We start from the raw sequence: 18810 nt of genomic DNA, 5'->3' as shown, positions 1-18810 counted from the left end.
AGCATTTGTGACCCTCCTTTGCATGGATAATAAAGTCCACACTCCCAACGACAGTGTCATGGACTGAATTGTGTGCCCCCAAGAAAGATATGTTGGAGTCCCAACCCCCAGTACTGGAAAACGTGACTTTATTTGGAGATACAGTCTTTACAGAGGTGATCAAGTTAAAACAAGGTCATTAGAGTGGGTACTAATCCAATAGGTCTGGTGTTGTTAGAAAATGGGGAAAATTTAGTTAACAGGGTAGCTAAAGAAAAAAAAAGGTGGGTAGGGGAATTTGGAGACAGAGACAGGCACACAGAGGAAAGATGATGTGAAGAGACACAGGGAGAAGACGGACGTTTACGAGCCACGGAGAGAGGCCTGGAACAGATCCTTCCCTCGAAGCTCTCAGGAGAACCAACCCTGCCGATGTCTTGATCTATGACCCCCTGTGGACACCCGCCTCCAGGTCTCTGCTCGTGCGTCTTGGCTTATGCTGACCTTGGCCTTCTCTCACATCTGCATATATTCAACTAGAAGCTTCCTTCAAAGTCCTAAGACGTCACCACTTGCAAACAAGTTCTCGGATTCCTCCTGGCTGGAAATAACTTTCTTCCACCTCTGAACACCCCCAGCACTTTGTGTTTCTCTTACTGTAATTCTCATTCCTACCTTTGATGTTGGAATTATTTATGTTTATGTTTCAGTTCACTTGCTAGATGTGAACTTCCGGAAGCCAACAGAAAGATCCTTACTGCATCCCTGTAGAAACTAGTTCTGGGCCACATGTAGGCCTTGCACAAAAATATTTGTTTAATGAAACAAACAGTCTTCAAATAATAAGTCTTCTTTCAAGCCTATTGAGCTTTCTGCCAATTCAAAATGGCTTATGCTAATTATGAATCCTTAATCCAACATTTTCCAGGGCTATAAATGTGAAATGTTTACTTCATCATGTTTTTATTTTTATTTACTTGAGACAGGGTCTGTCACGTAGGCTGCAGTGCAGTGGCATGATCATAGCTCACTGTAGCCTCAACCTCCCCAGCCCAAGCGAACCTCCCCCCTCAGCCTCCTGAGTAGCTGGGACCACAGGCATGCACCACCATGCCCAGCTAATTTTTGTATTTTTGGTAGAGACTGGGTTTTGCCGTGTTGCCCAGGCTGGTCTCTAACACCTGAGCCCAAGTGATCCGCCTGCCTCAGCCTCCCAAAATGTCATATTACAGGTGTGAGCCACCACGTCTGGTCCATTATTATTTTATCTAGTGTTCTATATCTGTAATGTATTTCCCATCTCACTTGTTCTTCAGAAATTCTGAGAAGTATCCTTAGTATACTGTAAGTTATTTTGCCCACTCTGTATTTCACCATATGTGTTCAGCTACTATATACAAATGATGGTACACACACACAGGAATCTATCCAACAAAAAGTAATCAACTACAGCCAGGTGCAGTGGCACACACCTGGAGTCCTAGCCACTCAGGAGGCTGAGGTGGGAGGATCGTTTGAGCCCAGGAGTTCAAAACAAGTCTGGGCAATATAGTGAGATCCCATCTCAAAAAAAAAAAAAATCAATTACTGATACATACAACATGAATGAATCTCAAAATCTTTGTTCAATGAAAGAAGCCAGCCAAAAGAGAGTACAACCTGTATGACTATTTACATAAAACTTTAAAATATGCAAACTTATCCCTAGTGAGGGAAAGCGGATCAGCAGTTCCCAGGGAGGGGGTACATGGGGAGAAACTGGAGGGAGGGATTAGCTAGGGATATGTTGATTGTGATGTTGGTTTCGCGGGTATATATGTCAAAATATTAAATTGTACAACTTCAAATATGTGGCATACTCATGTAAATTATATTTCAATTAAGCTTTTTTTAAACTATGTAATTTCTGCATTAAGATATTTTTAAATCTGTGAAAGCAAAGTACCAGAGAGTCTTTTCTTGACTATGCAATAATGTATTTCAATTACATAGAAACTAAAATCAGCATCATTAAGTCTTTGTCAAAGTTTCAGAATGAAGGTTTAACTAGAGTTGTTTTTTTAAAAATGTATCAGATTACTCTTCATACACATAACCAATTGTTTCCGCCTATTGAGAACTCAGGTCTAATATTTACTTTTGTTCTTTTAAAGGCATTGGATCAATGATTAAGGAAGAAAGCCAAACAGGATTAAAAAAAAAAAAAAAAAAAAAACAACCGCCTTCAAACTGACATATTGTGTAAAATAACACAAAACATCACAGATGTATATTAGCATTTTGAAAATACAACAAGAAAAAAGTCCAGGACCAGATGGATTCACAGCTAAATCCTACCAGACATTGAAAGAATTGGTACCAATCCTACTGACACTGTTCCACAAGACAGAGAAAGAGAATCCTCCCTAAATCATCCTACAAAGCCAGTATCATTTCATCCTAATACCAAAACCAGGAAAGGACATAACAAAAACAAAAACTACAGACCAATACCCCTGATGAACATAGATGCAAAAAATCCTTAAGAAAATACTAGCTAACCAAACCAGCAGCATATCAAAAAGATAATCCACCATATCAAGTGGGTTTCATACCAGAGATGCAGGGATGGTTTAACATATGCAAGTCAGTAAATGTGATACACCACATAAACTGAATTAAAAACAAAAATCACATGATCATCTCAACAGATGCAGAAAAAACATTTAAAATCCAGCATGGCTTTATGATGAAAATCCTCAGTAAAATTGGCATACAAGAGACATACTTCAATGTAATAAAAGCCATCTATGACAAATCTACAGCCAATATAATACTGAACAGGGAAAAGTGGAAAGCATTCCCTCTGAGAACTGGAATAAGACAAGGATGCCCACTCTCACCATTTCTCTATTCAACATAGTACTGGAAGTCCCAGCCAGAGCAATCAGACTAGAGAAAGAAATAAAGGGCATCCAAATCAGTAAAGAGGAAATCAAACTGTCACTGTTTGCTGATGATATGACTGTATACCTAGAAAACCCTAAAGACTCCTCCAAAAAGCTCCTAGAACTGATAAGTGAATCCAGCAAAGTTTCAAGATACAAAATTAATGTACACAAATCAGTAGTTCTGATATACACCAACAGTGACCAAGCTGAGAATCAAATCACAAATTCAACCCCTTTTACAATAGATGCAAAAACAAAAACAAAACTTAGAAATATAGCTAACCAAGAAGGTAAAAGACCTTTACAAGGAAAACTACAAAACACTGCTGAAAGAAATCATAGATGACACAAACAAATGGAAACACATCCCATGTTCATGGATGGGTAGAATCAATATTGTGAAAATGACCATACTGCCAATAGCAATCTACAAATTCAATGCAATTCTCATCAAAATACCACCATTATTCTTCACCGAACTAGAAAAAACAATCCTAAAATTAATATGGAACCAAAAAAGAGCCCACACGGCCAAAGCAAAACTAAGCAAAAAGAACAAATCAGGAGGCATCACATTATCTGACTTCAAACTATACTATAAAGCCATAGTCACCAAAACAGCATGGTACTGGTATAAAAATAGGCACAAAGACCAATGAAACAGAACAGAGAACCCAGATATAAACCCAAATACTTACAGCCAACTGATATTCAATAAAGGAAACAAAAACATAAAGTGGGGGAAAGGACACCCTATTCAACAAATGGGTGGTGCTGGCAAACCACATGTAGAAGAATGAAACTGGATCCTCATCTCTCACCTTATACAAAAATCAACTCAAGATGGATCAAGGATTTAAATCTAAGACCTGAAACTATAAAAATTCTAGAAGATAACATTGGAAAAGCCCTTCTAGACATTGGCTTAGGCAAAGACTTCATGACCAAGAACACAAAAGCAAATGCAACAAAAACAAAGATAAATAGGTGGGACTTAATTAAACTAAAGAGCTTTTGCAAAGCAAAAGGAACACTCAGCAGGGTAAACAGACAACCCACAGAGTAGGAGAAAATCTTCACAATCTATACATCTGACAAAAGACTAATATCCAGAATCTATAACAAACTCAAACAAATTAGCAAGAAGAAAACAAACAATCCCATCAAAAAGTAGGCTAAGGACATGAATGGACAATTCTCAAAAGATGTACAAATGGCCAAAAAAAAAAAAAAAAAGAAAAAATCCTCAACATTACTAACGATCAGGGAAATGCAAATCAAAACCACAATGTGATACCACCTTACTCCCGCAAGAATGACCATAATCAAAAAAATTAAAAAATAATGGATATTGGCATGTATGTATGTGGTGAAAAGGGAACACTTCTACACTGCTGGTGGGAATGTAAACTAGCCCAACCACTATGGAAAATAGTGTGGGGGTTCCTTAAAGAACTAAAAGTAGAACTACCATTTGATCCAGCAACCCCACTACTGGGTATCTACCCAGAGAAAAAGAAGTCATTATATGAAAAAGAAACTTACACATATATGTTTATAGCAGCACAATTCACAATTGCAAAAATGTAGAACCAACACAAATCCCCATCAATCAACGAGTGGATAAGGAAACTGTGGTATAGGGCAGGGTGTGGTGGCTCACATCTGTAATCCCAGCACTTTGAGAGGCTGGGGTGGGTGGATCACTTGAGGTCAGGAGTTCGAGACCAACCTGGTGAAACCCCATCTCAACTAAGTATACAAAATTAGCCGGGCATGGTGGTGGGCACCTGTAATCCCAGCTACTTGGAGGCTGAGGTGGGAGAATCACTTGAACCCAGGAGGCGGAGATTGCAGCGAGCCAAGATGGCACCACTGCACTCCAGAGCCTGGGCAACTGAGTGAGAATCAGAGAAAAGAAAGGAAAGAAAGAAAGAAAGGAAAGAAAGAAAGGAAAGAAAGAAAGGAAAGAAAGAAAGGAAAGAAAAAGGAAAGAAAGAAAGGAAAGGAAAGAAAGGAAAGGAAAGGAAAGAAAGGAAAGACAGGAAAGACAGGAAAGGAAAGAAAGGAAAGAAAGGAAAGAAAGGAAAGAAAGGAAAGAAAGGAAAGAAAGGAAAGGAAAGAAAGGAAAGAAAGGAAAGAAAGGAAAGAAAGGAAAGAAAGGAAAGAAAGGAAAGAAAGGAAAGAAAGGAAAGAAAGGAAAGAAAGATAAAAGAGAAACTATATATGATGGAATACTACTCAGCTATAAAAAGGGATGAATTAATGGTATTCGCAGCAACCTGGATGGAGTTGGAGACTATTATTCTAAGTGAAGTAACTCAGGAATGGAAAACCAAACATTATGTTCTCACTCATAAGTGGGAGCCAAACTACGAGGATGCAAAGGCATAAGAATGACACAATGGACTTTGGGGACTCAGGGGAAAAGGGTGGGAAGGGGCCGAGAAATAAAAAACTACAAACTGGGTTCAGTGTATACTGCTCAAGTGATGGGTGCACCAAAATCTCACAAATCACCCCTAAAGAACTTACTCATATAACCAAATACTAGTCATTCCCCAAAAAACCTATGGAAATAAAAAAAAAAAAACATAAAGAAACAAAAAAGAAAATACAACAAAAGGAGCTTCCTAATTGGGATTACTCATTTTCCGGTAACGATTCTGACAAGGAGTGTCTAGAAAGTGCTTTGCTCTTTGGTTCCAGACACGAGACACAGCGACATTTCTGCTTTCCCCCTGCACCGGCTGTGAGGAGATCTGTGCCTTGGCTTGCCAGTTATTTTCAGCAACAATGCAACAGAATGACTCGCAAATCTCGAGAGTGGCCAGGAGGTGATGAAACTTGTTGTGATGGGAAAGGGCGCATTGCCCATCGTGGCGGAGTGGGGGCCCTGACCTTGCTTCCTGGCACCAACAGGCTGCTGCTCCTGCTGAAAGCTGCCCAAGATCTCCAAGGTCGGAGACGCCTGACATAAACCAGGCCTGAGCACCGCCAGCACAGCAGACCGGACTCAAGGTTCTGGAATGTGTGAAATATTAAGAAAGGCTTGACTATGCCTCCCTGCTCCAGTCCTTCATTCAGAGGCTAAACGCAAGCCAGAGTCGCTTTAACGGAGAAAGGTTCTCCCAAGAAGGGCTGGATTGCAAAACTCGTCCCACGCCCTAAGTTCTGTCGCAATCGCCCCCTCGGCTTTCCTCCTCCGTTTCAAGATATGTGGAAAAGCTTCAGTTAGCAGAAAAACAAGTAGCATTGTCACCACTATGGTTTAGAAAACATTTTTAGGTCTTTACCTCATTATCCTCTCACAACATCCCTGTCGAGCAGATGTAGGGAAACCACTTCAAGTAAGAGGGAAACATCTTGTGCCTTGTCTTATGGACTGAAAGTAAATCTCTGTAAAACAGAACCTAAGGAAGGCCGCGCATTAGGTAGAACCTGTGCAATCACAAAGGTGCACAGAGATAGGAAAAGTTGGGGAAAAGCTGCAAAGTCTCAGCAAATTCTTCCATCAAAATGATCGACTTAAAAAGCTTCACCTACACTGTTTCTCTTTAACCAAACTTCTTTTAATCAAACACATAATAAAATACATTGTCCTGAAAGGCTGACACTGCAGAGAGTAATTCTTAGGCGTATTCCCTCGTCTTCTAGTATTTTCTTAGGTGGAACAAAAAAAAGGGCAGCTGAGTCCTTCTGGATCCTGCTAAGTGACACACCCAGAAACGTTTGCTTTTACAGCACTTTCGAACCAGGAATCTGGCTCATTTGAACGCTCTCTACTTTGTTTCAGCACCCATCACCATTTTAAAACAGGAAGGAAAGAAGAAAACTTATTGGCATGTTTAGTTTTAGTCATTTCATTATTTTTCCTTCAGTGTGAACTGCTGTCATGTTGGAAAATGAGGGGCTCCTCCCTCGGTTCTCCCAGGAAAATGGTTCTTTGTACGAAGTCATGCTCAGCTGTACCATGTTATCAAGTGGTTTGTTGTTATTTTTAAGCCCAGAAAACTACTTCATCAAGGATGGAAGCAGTTAACGCTGAGCAGTAAGAAAGTCATGCAGCCAACAATAAATCAGAACTTTTGTGTGGCGGACTAGAAGGAATCTCACCACTGGTATAGTTTATCCGTTTTCGATTTTTAAAAACAGGATATAAAGTTCTGTGTAACTGTTGGATGCGGCACCTGCTTCATTATGTACACGCAGCACACGTTAGTAACATCTTAATATTAGGCACATGAGGAAGGATTTTTTTCTAAAAGAATTCAAGGAACACATCAGTGGCTGTGGGATAGATCACCTGGGGATTGGCACTAGTTTACCACCACTCACAGCAACATCCAACATCTAGCTAACCTTTCTTTACGGGCCTACTCCAGGCACACAGACACCTGCAGAATCAGTAAGAAATCCTCACGGGTCACTGCAGCATTGACTTTGACCATAACCACTTATGTGCACTCCCGCAAAGAGACTGCGCTGCTGACTCGGCTTCCAATGTCATCGCTAAGAATTTCACTCAATTTTTTTTACATTTAAATTTTATTTTATTTTTAAGAGATGGGGTCTCACTATGTTGCCCAGGCTGGATTCAAACTCCTGGACTCAAGTGATCCTCCCGCCTCAGCCTCCCGGGTAGCTGGAATTACAGGAACACACCACCGTGCCCGGCTGAGCTTCACTTAATCTTTTAAAGTTCATCTTAGGCAAGTCAGCATCATTATTATCTTAATTCACCAAATTTAACGATTTCAATTGTGAGCACTTTAGCCTTTCTCCAATGTGTCAGTAAGCATTAACTTCAAACCCAAAGTTTTTCAAAGATAAAAACTTTGTGAGGCAACAACATTCCAAACCGACAACGAAAACAGTGAGTGTTCACCAGACGTGCCTGCTAGGTGTGCCTTACATTAGTGTGACAGCGCAAGTTTTAAAAGTTCTGTCAGCTGTGCTCCCGCCCTTGGGCCTCCTCCCCACAGCCCTGTCATGTAGACGTGAGGAAAGTGTGCCTCAGAAGGGCTAAGTGACTTGCCTGTGGTCACACAGCTTGGTGGTGGGAGCCGTCAAGCTTCAGGCCAACTCTTCTATCTCCTCTTCCAGAGTACGCCAGCCACCCGCCCAACCTGGAAGCCACAGCCCTGAAGCTCCCACCTGTTTGCCGTGCTTTACAGCCTGCCCCCACCTGCCTCCCCTTTTCTGGCTACCTCAGGGTTTTTAACACCAATACCACGTGCCAATGTGGGTGGAACAGATGAACAGAGGAAGACCAATTACAGGGCCTAATTAAAACAAGCTGTAACAAAAAGCAAGCTGTTTTTTGTAAGGCCATTACCTCTCTTTGAATGCTATTCTCTGTTCTGTGGGACAAAGGTAGAAAGTGTAGCCCCTAAGCATGAAGTTCTTTTTCCACCACCCCAGTCTCAGCCCTACCTAGTCTCCTGGCTGAACTTGTGATAAGAATAAAATAATGGTGCGGAAATGTTCTGGAAAAGCCAAAGGGCCCTGCAAGCAGAGCATCTCCTCCACCGGGAACCTAGGAAGGAGACAGGAACAAGAGAAATAAGAAACTTGAAAGGAAGGTCTGGAGATTTTAGGGGAGCAGCCTCAAGGGGCCAATAAGGAATGGAAACCCAAAGAAAGAAACTCAAAATAGCAACAGCCTGCAGCTCTCCAGGATTGGAGCCTGGGATTCCAGCCCTCCCGTGCAGGAGTCTGACACGAGCTCAGTCCTCCTCAGCTGACTCCAAGTTACCTTCGATGCCAAGGAACAAGCCTCCCAACAGCCAATTGATGGCGAAACTTTTGTTTAAAAGCTGAAGGGAAAAAAATTTCCCCAAAGCTCTACACAAAAGGTACTTTTTGAACTGAAAGTTATTCTGTTCCTGGAGATGTAGAAAACAGAAAATGGACTCTAGAAGATGTAAGCCCTCATTTTCTTCCCCCAGACCCCCGCAGCTTTACATGTTCTATTCTGGGGTTTTGTTTTGTTTTGTTTTGTTTTGTTTTTGGATTCTGTCACCCAAGCTGGAGTGCAGTAGTGCAATCATGGCTCACTGCAGCCTTCAACTCCCAGGCTCAAGCAATCCTCCCACCTCAGCCTCTCCAGTAGCGGGGACTACAGGCATGTACCACCATACCCAGCTAGTTTATTCTATTTTATGTAGAGACAAGGTCTCACTATGTTAATCAGGCCGGTCTTGAACTCCTGGGCTCAAGCGATCCTCTTGCTTCAGCCTCCCGAAGGGCTGGAATTACAGGCATGAGCCACCACGCCCAGTCAAATGTTGTGTGTGTGTGTGTTTTTAAGCCACATTTCCTGGCTGAGGTTATTCCCTAACAGACAAATTTTCTTCCAACCGAACAACCACCTGCTCCCCTCAGAACCTGAGGAGGATTAGAGGTGTTCTGAACTCAACAGAACTCAACACCTGCTGCAAATTCCTGGCGGGCATTATCTCAGCAGCACAGGCTCTGTGTTGGCCCCACCCAGATCCCTCCCCCCGACTGATGAGATCGTTTTAGAAAAAGAGCTAATAGGAAAAATTCCACCAAGATACAACACAGGCCACGAGGGGGTGAGGAGGAGGTGGCCAGATGCTGATAAGCCCGTCAGTGTGTGGTGTCAGAAAGAGAAAACTCTGGGCCCTACAGAAACTCAGCCCTGAGTTTGGAGGCAAAGTGAACTCAGAGGGAAGAGTCCTGCCTCACCTCTGGGGTCCTTGGATGTCTTCACCAACAACGCAGCCTATCTGTGGGCCGGACGCCTCCCAGTGCCTCCAATACGAAAACCATCAGGCTGAGCAGGAGACGGTAGGACAATTGGGACGCAGGAAAGAAAACAACGCCGGTCCAATAAAGAGAAGAAAGACCGTGCTGTTTTCTACCAGCCGTACATCCAAACACGACCAATGGGTATTGGAGGCTGTAAGACATGTCAGGCCCTTCCCTCCTGCCTTCCTACCCCGCCAGGGAGGCTGGCAATGCAGCACCCGCTGCGTTGGGCATCACACATGCACCCTCAGCGTGCTCAGCCTGGCTGTGGGTTGAGACCTCCCAGGCTGCTGGGTGTGGAGTGGGAGGAGTGTAAGGTTTGAAAATAACAGGCCTGGATTTGGAGGCAGGTTCTACTGCTTCCTAACTACTTGCCCTCCTGTAAAACGGGGGTAATGACCCCAGAGGGTTGCTGTAAGAATGGAGAACAATGAATGTGGCGGGGCTCATCACATTCTCATGATGCTCCTTAAGGAAATATTCCCACCGCGGTCAGTCTCAATCCCACGGATGTCAACCTGCCCAGTGCCTCATACAAAGAATTCCAACTCATCCGATTCCATGTCTCCACATACCTGTCCCTAAAACCAGCCCATGACCAAGGCAGAACCTCTCCACCTTTACAGCCACTCCGGAGAGCCCAGATTCAGAGGCTGCATCCACCACACTGACGGGCGATCGCTGGGAATATCCTAAGGGCTGGGGGGTGGCAGAGTCTACCAGACTGTTCAAGCTGCCAAGAGTTTTTAGAATTGGAAAAATTCCCCAATACAATGAAATTTTTAAGAGATTTGGCTTTATGAATGTAGAAGTAGAAAGTAAAACAATTATCTCAGGAGTGGAAAACCAGCCTTAGACCCACCTTGGGAATTAGGACTGAATGGTCAATGCCCAGCCTGCAGGTGTGTGCTATTTAGAGTCCACAGGCCCTTCTGCAGCCTCTCCTTATCTCCCAGGGGATGGTGGCCATTTCCTCCTCCTCCTCCTCAGATCCTATTGAGCCACCCTTAGGAATTCATGGAGGGAAGACAAACCATGTTTTGTTCAAGTAATCCTGGGCCCGGAGGATCCAGAGTCCTCCTCACGTCTAGTACCTGTGCACTAGAGAGAGACAGACAGAGAGAGAAGACATCCCAATTTTAAATTCCTAAGTGATGGTGAATCTTTATAGGTGTTAAGCATGATTATTGCAGGCCTGGTGCAATAGCTCACGCCTATAATCCTAGCACTTTAGGAGGCCGAGGCAGGCGGATCACTTGAAGTCAGGAGTTGGAGACCAGCCTGGCCAATATGGTGAAACCCCGTCTCTACTAAAAATACAAAAATTAGCTGGGGGTGGTGGTACAGACCTGTAATCCCAGCTACTCAGAAGGCTGAGGCAGGAGAATCACTTGAACCCGGCAGGCGGAGGTTGCAGTGAACTGAGATGGTGCCACTGCACTCCAGCCTGGGCAGCAGAGCGAGACTCCATCTCAAAAAAGAAAAAACGAATTATTATTGCACAATTACTTACACATAAGACTAGTATCACAACCATTAGGGCGTGGGATTTAAATTCTTCTTCTGGAAGCCTGCTTTTAACACCATTCCCCTGTGACAAGTTTCATGCTGGCAGCTGAGCTCGGGAACATACGTGTGGAAGTCCTGAAGTGGTCAAGCTCACTGGTCCATGCAGTATATCCGATAACTCTCGCCTCTCTAATAACAGCTTTAAACAGTCCAATATGCCAGTGTTTCATTAAAATAAGCCACCAAACTGTATAGTGTGAAAAATGACAGTTCATGCATCATAGGAAAATGACCCACAGTAACGAGAGGGTTAAAGGCACGTGCATGCACGCGCACACACACGTGAATGCACACGGAAATGCTTTCTCAACACTTTTATATGAGAATTACCTTTTATGAAAGAAGGTGTAAATACTCTTAGTAGTTGAGTACTGTGCAACCTACTGAAAGCACACACTCAGACAAACAAACGGGCACATTCCCATTGCTATAGAGACAGAGGGCAGTCTGCAGAGCCCTGGATTAGCAGGCGGCTCAGTGGCTACCCTCACACGATCACAGGCAACTTAGGGAATGGCTCATCTCAGTTTTCTCCTTGGTGAAATGGAGATAATACCATTCAACCTGAAGGGCTGTTGCAGAAACTAAATAAATTAATATATGGAATACAAAGCCCTACCACGGGGCCTGGCACATAGAAGGTACTTTATAGTATCAGAAAAGTCATTACTTAAAATGCCCACTTATCATTTAAAAAAAAAAAAAAACCCCTTTTGTTCCTGGTTTCACATAACAATATTCAAATTCACAATCTGGAATCTGAGGCTTTTCATACATATAAATGGGGCACTGTCTCATCCTTCTGACAAGGCACCTGCGGCCTGCAGTCAGTCTCTACAGCTAAGGAGGCTGGTAGGGCCCAACCACATGGCCAGGCACAGAAGCCCTCCTCCTGTTATTTGAATGAGTACCTCCATCACACCCCATTTCCCAGCGGTTTCACCCTCAGTTTTGGAGCACTCTCTCTATGGCTACTTAATTTCTGTCCCCAGATAGGCAGAGCGCTCTCTCTCTCTCTCTCTCTCTCTCTCTCTGTTTTAGACAGGGTCTCACTCTATCACCCAGGCTGGAGCGCAGTGACATGATCACAGCTCACTGCAGCCTCGAACTCCTGGCCTTAAGCAATCCTTCTATCTCAGCCTCCCGAGTGGCTGGGACTACAGGTGTTCACCACTGTACCTTGCTATTTTTAAAAAAAAATTTTTATAGTGATGGGGTCACACTATGTTGCCTAGGCTAATCTCAAACTCTTGGGCTCAAGTGATCCTCCCGCCTCGGCCTCCCAAAATGTTGGGATTACAGGCATGAGCCACCCTGCCTGGCCCAGAGTTCTCTCTAAGTAATTATTTACCTGCTTGGCTACTATCTAACTCCTTTTTTCCCATCAGAGCCTTTTTCCCATCATATCGTTTTCTGCATAACTAAGTTTCTTCATGACTCACTCCCTCAATCTCACACAAATTACAATGCCTGCACCCCACTGACCTCAATAGTCTCTTTCCGCAGAAACAATTGCTTCCTGCTCACTAACCCATGGCTTTTCTGGAGCCTGAAGCCTCCAGGACTTCTCCTGAGTCTCTAAGATGGGGTTTCCTCTACCAATATCTTTGCTTCACTCTCTCTCCTTGCCTGGCTCTTCCTCTTCCTTCCCCTCCACTGTTCCTAAGAACTCAGCTCTGCTCAACCATGTCAAGGCCTCAATGACGCCAACCTGTCTGTCACTCTCAACTGCAGAATTGCGTTTCTATCTCCAGCATCTCAGCCAACCTCCAGCCCTGTACTTCCAACACTGCTCACAAATTATCCCTCAGTCACTCTAGGGTGAGTTTCTGAAGAACCTTCTTTTCCAGCCTGGGCAACATAGTGAGACCTCATCCCTAAAAAAATAAAAATAAAAAACGAGCAGGATGCAGTGACTTGTGCTTATAATCCCAGCTACTCAGGAGGCTGAGCTGGGAGGATCGCTTGAGCCCGAGAGTTAGAGGTTGCAGTGAACTATGATGGTGCCACTGCACCCCAGCCTGGGTGACACGGTGAGACCCTGTCTCTAAAAAACAGTAATAATAAAAAACTCAACTTTCCTTCCACAGGTCCCAGGTGACTCAGGCTTCCAGATTCCTCAGAAAAAAACTGAGCAATTCCATGTGAAACAGCCATTCCTCCTTGTTAAGTATAAAAAGAAAGCTCCTTTCTTTGTCTTCATTCATCCACCAATTCTCCAAACTTAGGGGCCGGACACGGTGGCTCACGCTTATAATCCTAGTACTTTAGCAGGCTGAGGCGGGCCAATTGCCTGAGCTCAAGTTCGAGACCAGCCTGGCCAACATGTTGAAACCCTGTCTCTACTAAAAATACAAAAAAAAAAAAAAAAAATAGCTGGACATAGTGGCACGCACCTGTAGTCCCAGCTACTCGGGAGGCTGAGGAATGAGAATTGCTTGAACACAGGAGGCAGAGGTTGCAGTGAGCCAAGATCACGCCACTGCATCCCAGCCTGGGTGACATGGTAAGACTCTGTCTCAAAACAAAACAAACAAAAAAGAAACCTTAGGAAGCATTCCTCAGTTGAAAAATAAGGTAAACCATTCAGTCCCATCCCTAAAGATACTGAAAAAGGTTAAGACTGAATTTACTGCTGAAACTAAGGTCAAGATTTTCAAGTTCATCAACTCAGTCTGTCTTTGTTTCTTAAACTTCACATTTACAGTACAGTACTTAAAATGTAAAAATGCACTTGAATTGTTTACATGGTTATTACTGAAGAAAAACACCCAGGTCACTTATTTTGGCTTCGTTTAATAAAACAACAGAAACATCTGTCATTTTTTGTAACAATTCTGTTGTCCTACTCACTGGGTGGCAAAAATGCACTCCCACTGCCTTGCATTAACCTGCTAATCTGGAGGCGATTCACTCCCCACTGACAACCAAGTTTCACTGAGTTTTGGTCAAATAGAACAATTAAATCATCCTTTGGTTTTCCAAGCAGCTAGAATAATTTGAGAAAACAAAAAACAAGCCATCTTTTAAACAAAAATGCATTACCTCCCGAAATGAAAAATTCATTTATCTCCAAATTGTCACCAGTAAGTTTTACGGTTATAGCAAGCCACAACATGCAGTTCTTGTATAAGATGAATAAAATATTCCTGACTAATAACTCAATTCTAATTTTAAACAAATGCATTCAAACGGAGTTGAATACTTAATTTGTATCACTCCCACAAGGTATAAAAACCTTGCTTGGTTCTGATGTCACTGACTGCTGGCCATAGACGATGAGGTCTCAATCTTCCTAAGAGATTAAGGTCGGATGATAGTACCTTCTCTCTGACAATGTATCCAACTCAAAGAGACAGCCTAGCTGGGCATTCAATTTCAGCATTTTCCAGTGTACATTAGGAAGTGGGGACCTCGTCTAAGTTTCTGTTTTGCTTTGTTTTTGCCAAGCAGGAATTAGCTGAACCCTGTTGGCAGCTCCTTCAGCAGCCCACGTGGGGGAGACCCAGCGACCACTTCCCACAGGACTTCAGGCTCATGTACTGTTCTCTGGAATAAGGTTTCCTGCAGTACAAGTTCCAGTCTGTCTTTTGGTTTGGCCAAAGACAGATCCGCCTACTGACTATTCTCTGCTATAATGACAACTGTGCTCTAACACAAACAACTTATTCTTAGTGGGAAACAATTAATTTCAGCCATCCCATGTGCTCCTCAACAGCCATTTATTCACATTGGCCCATCTTCCGATATCAGACTGACACAAAACCCCAAAGACTTGCCCGATGACAATGGAATGAGTGTCATGTATTTAGCGGCATTTGTACTTTATTGCATTGCTTCCTGCTTGTTTGTTTAAGATGGTGAAATCTTTATAAGCAAAGAGATGATTAATTCTTCCCCGTCTTTAACGGCCATTCTCTTCCACAATCTCTAGCGAATCTCCGAATCTAAGTTGCGGGGAGGTATGTTGGGGAACCACACTTTTAAGCAGTGTTCCTGAGGTTTTAGCTCAGACATCTTACAAGATTGGAAGATTCCGTTTTATGGGGACATATGGACAGAACTCACTTGTTTTAGAGCACTACTTAGCCAAACCTCTCAGCGAATCCTACATTGAAAAGTCTTTAGCAGTATACATTTTGGAATCTTCTGTGTGCCCCAGAACACACAATATGGATCTAATTAGATTCAGCTGTCTTATGTTAGAAACAAACATTGAAAGGAAAAAAACAGAAGTGGAAGTGGGAGCTTTGTTCATCCTCTCGCATGCCCCCGCGACCCCACACTCCCAAGGCGTGCGCATCCTACCCGCTCACTCGGGCAGCACACGCTCCCTAGACACCCCAGCGTGGCCCGTGCCCCGCGCAGCGCTCTGAGCGCTTTTCCGCTGCTGGGTTTTCACCGGATCTGGAAGAGATTTACGGGAGGACTGGAGCCCAGCGCGGCAACCCCACCCCACCCCCACCGCCCCGGCCCGGGCGCGCCCCGCCCGCTCCCGGGCTCCAGGACTTACACCAGCGCGGACGGACAGGGCATCTGGTTCCAGGCACAGTTGTACTGAGCCTGAATAAAACTCTCACTTCCCTCCAGCACAGAGCAGCTCACATTCTTGTTCACGATGTAGGCGCACCAGTTCCTGGGGTGCAGGAGAGAGAGGGAGAAGGGCACGGTGTAAACCTGGAGAACAATGAGGCCAGGGGAGAGGGGACGGCAGCCCCAGACCGAGCAAGGGTCGGGGGGAGGGCCGTCGCCCTCTGCGGAGGCGGGAGCTTCCCAGAGCAGACGCCGGAGGGTGCCCGGGTGCGCCTCTGGAGAGCGCGCGCCTGGACCCGACCAAGACGGGAAAGAAAAGTACTCACGGTCCCAGGGGCTCCTGGAATTCCTGGGAGTCGTTTTCGGACCACCCGGGTCTGCGGGACACTCTGCGCCCACGCCCCCGGAGTCAGCTCTGCCTGAGGCGCCGGCGGCGCAGCGCGCGGTCACCCAGAGAAGGAGCCGCCCGGGGAAATCCAAGGGAGACCCCCGGCTGCCGCTTGTCGTCTTTGGCAGGGCAGCTCGAGGGCTCGACTGGGGGCCGGGGAGGGGTAGGCGGTTTGGGGCCAGCAGAGGGGCGCGCACTTACTTGTTCCTAGCGCTGGGCCGCGCGGGATACCCGGGCTGCGGGCCGGCATGGCACAGCCCCGCGCAGCCCAGGGCCAGCAGCACCAGCGCCCAGCGCCAGGGCGCGCGGGGCCAGGGCTGTGTCGGCTGCCACATCCTGCGCGCAGCGGGCGCTTCCCGCCTGCCCGGGTCCGGAGCGCGGCGGATCGGGGCACCGGCCACAAGGCTGCTGGCGGCCAGGGCGCCGCCCGCGAAGGCAGAAGGCTCGGGCGCTTCGCGGCGCTCCAACCCGCGCTCTGCGGCCGCCCCCTCCGGCTTCTCGTTCCTACTTCTCCTTTTGCAGCCCCGTGCGCCCTGCGCTTCTCCTCGGTCCCTCAATGACGCACAGGTCCCCCCGGGTGCCGCCCTCTTTATTTCACTTCCCTCTCCGAAACGTGACTCTCCCTCCACCACGTCTCCCTGTCTCCAGTCCCTTCGCTTCTCGGCAGGGGGCTTGGGGTGGAAGAACTAAAGGGTTTGGGATAAGGGTCTATGTTACAGAATTTCCAATTACTCATTCCTTTGGTCTCTTCCCAGATGCCGAGCAACTCCGCCTCCCACCTTCCAACAGGCGCGCTCCCGGCCCCTCGGGACGCTGCCGCCGTCGGCGAGTCTGGCTGTCCTCGCGTCGTGCCTGGGTGCCAGCCTCCCGGGGCGAATGAGGGACACGTTTATCAGTCCCGCGGGGAGAGGAGTGGGGGCTCGACTCGGATTTCCTCCTCGGGCAAGACACGGCCATTCCCCCACCACCTCCATGGACTTACAGAGTCCGGGGGAAATGAACGCTGGTTCTCTTCTTTCTTTACCCGTCTCTGCCTTAGGAATCATCTACAGTTTCCGAGTCCACGTGGGGGGCGGCAGGACAGGACAAGTCACAGCCCCACCAATTCCCAGTGGCTGCTGCAGTTCGGGGTCCAGCTCTACAATTCTTGAAAGGTGATCTCACAGCCTCTGCTGCTGAGGTCCTACTGTGAACTTTCTTTTTCTATTGAAACTAAGGCATTTACTCACCTTTGCTTCTCAACAGTTCAGGCACCGCTAGACATCTGTCTTAAACTTTCTTGTATGTTTTCTGCCTATTCTTGAGTTACACTAATCTCCACCAATTTCTTTTTGGGATGAAGTACTGGAATGTTAAATAAAATCACCACCCAAGTGCTGTATTCTAAGGGGTGTTGGAAAGAGCTATGTATTTGAGATGACCTGCTGCATCTAATTAATGTACAGGGTCCTGAGTGACATGATTACCAGACTCCACAGATAAACTGTGGCCTCTGTGAGCTAACCAGACGCTGTTGGCCATGACTTGTTAAGTGAATAAAGCTTTGCTGTGGGCCAGGCGGGGTGGCTCAGGCCTGTAATCCCAGCACTTTGGGAGGCCAAGGCGGGTGGATCACCTGAGGTCAGGAGTTCAAGACCAGCCTAACCAACATGGTGAAACCCCGTCTCTACTAAAAATACAAAAAAAAAAAAAAAAAAAAAAATTAGCCGGGCATGGTGGCACATGCCTGTAATCCCAGCTACTTGGGAGACTGAGGCAGGAGAATCGCTTGAACCAGGGAGATGGAGGTTGCAGTGAGCCGAGATCTCACCACTGCACTCCAGCCTGGGCAAAAAGAGTGAAAATCCGTCTCAAAAAATAAAAAATAAAAACGTTTCCTGTGTTCCTACTCTACTAAATGAAGCCATTGGTCTATTTTGTTTCTAATATTCTTTGATGGTGTTGTTGGACCTTCTGATTTGCAGATGAAAGAAAGAAAAGTCCCTAAGCAGAAACTACAAGGGCCAAGCAGAAGATTATACCATGTAAGGACATCATCTGTCCCTGGACTCTAAACGGAAGATCATGCAAATAGTGGACTGAAGTCATCCCAGCCTTCAAAAGAGCCACCGTCGGGGGGAAATAACAGAAAGGGATAAAAAGCTGTCTTTCGTAACCCAATCTGTATCTTTCTGTGTGACTTCCCTATCCTGCCTGTCCTAACGCCCTCTCGACGGTAAACACTCATAGAGTAGAAACAGAGCATAGAAATGAAGAAGAGGAAGAGGGGGAAAAAATGGAGGAAACACACAAGTTGTGTGTGTCTACAACTAGCAGAGAACAACTCCAACGTGTCTCTGATACAGGTAAATCTCAGACTTGAAAGTGCGTTGAGCTGATCAAGTCAATCTGTTTTTTCTGTCAAATCAAAGTTATACTAGGAAGTTGTCCAAGAGTATAAGGACCAACTTTTCATTGAGATGACCACAGTACTATATTTAATCAGCTATCAATAGCATGTATCGGTAAATAAATTTCATTCTGAGCATCTGTTACAAGCTAGGCATTGTGCAAAAATACTGAGGATTCATGAGTGAGCCCACACTGACACGGGGCCTGTGTTTGGAGGGCTTCCAGGCACTGCCATGCAATGAA

The 18810-nt window shown here is 45.5% G+C and overlaps 1 protein-coding gene across 2 annotated transcripts in view; it reads right to left on the bottom strand.

Annotated features, from left to right (window-relative positions):
* Positions 1-16696, bottom strand: part of EMILIN2 (elastin microfibril interfacer 2) — a 60561-nt gene extending 43865 nt beyond the window's left edge. For both annotated transcript variants that reach the window (XM_015121629.3, XM_077974889.1), the window contains exons 1-2: positions 16378-16696; positions 15769-15891 (exon numbers count right to left, since the gene is read on the bottom strand). In XM_015121629.3, coding sequence (XP_014977115.3) covers positions 15769-15891; positions 16378-16511 — 257 coding nt within the window. In that variant the 5' untranslated portion in view covers positions 16512-16696. The remainder of the gene's footprint in view (positions 1-15768; positions 15892-16377) is intronic.
* Between the last annotated feature and the right edge of the window lie 2114 nt (positions 16697-18810).

The sequence above is a fragment of the Macaca mulatta genome, chromosome 18 (assembly GCF_049350105.2).
Source record: "Macaca mulatta isolate MMU2019108-1 chromosome 18, T2T-MMU8v2.0, whole genome shotgun sequence".
NCBI classification, from domain to species: Eukaryota; Metazoa; Chordata; class Mammalia; order Primates; family Cercopithecidae; genus Macaca; species Macaca mulatta.
Note: the sequence above shows the minus strand (reverse complement) of the source record. Positions and strands in the feature narration are given on the sequence as shown.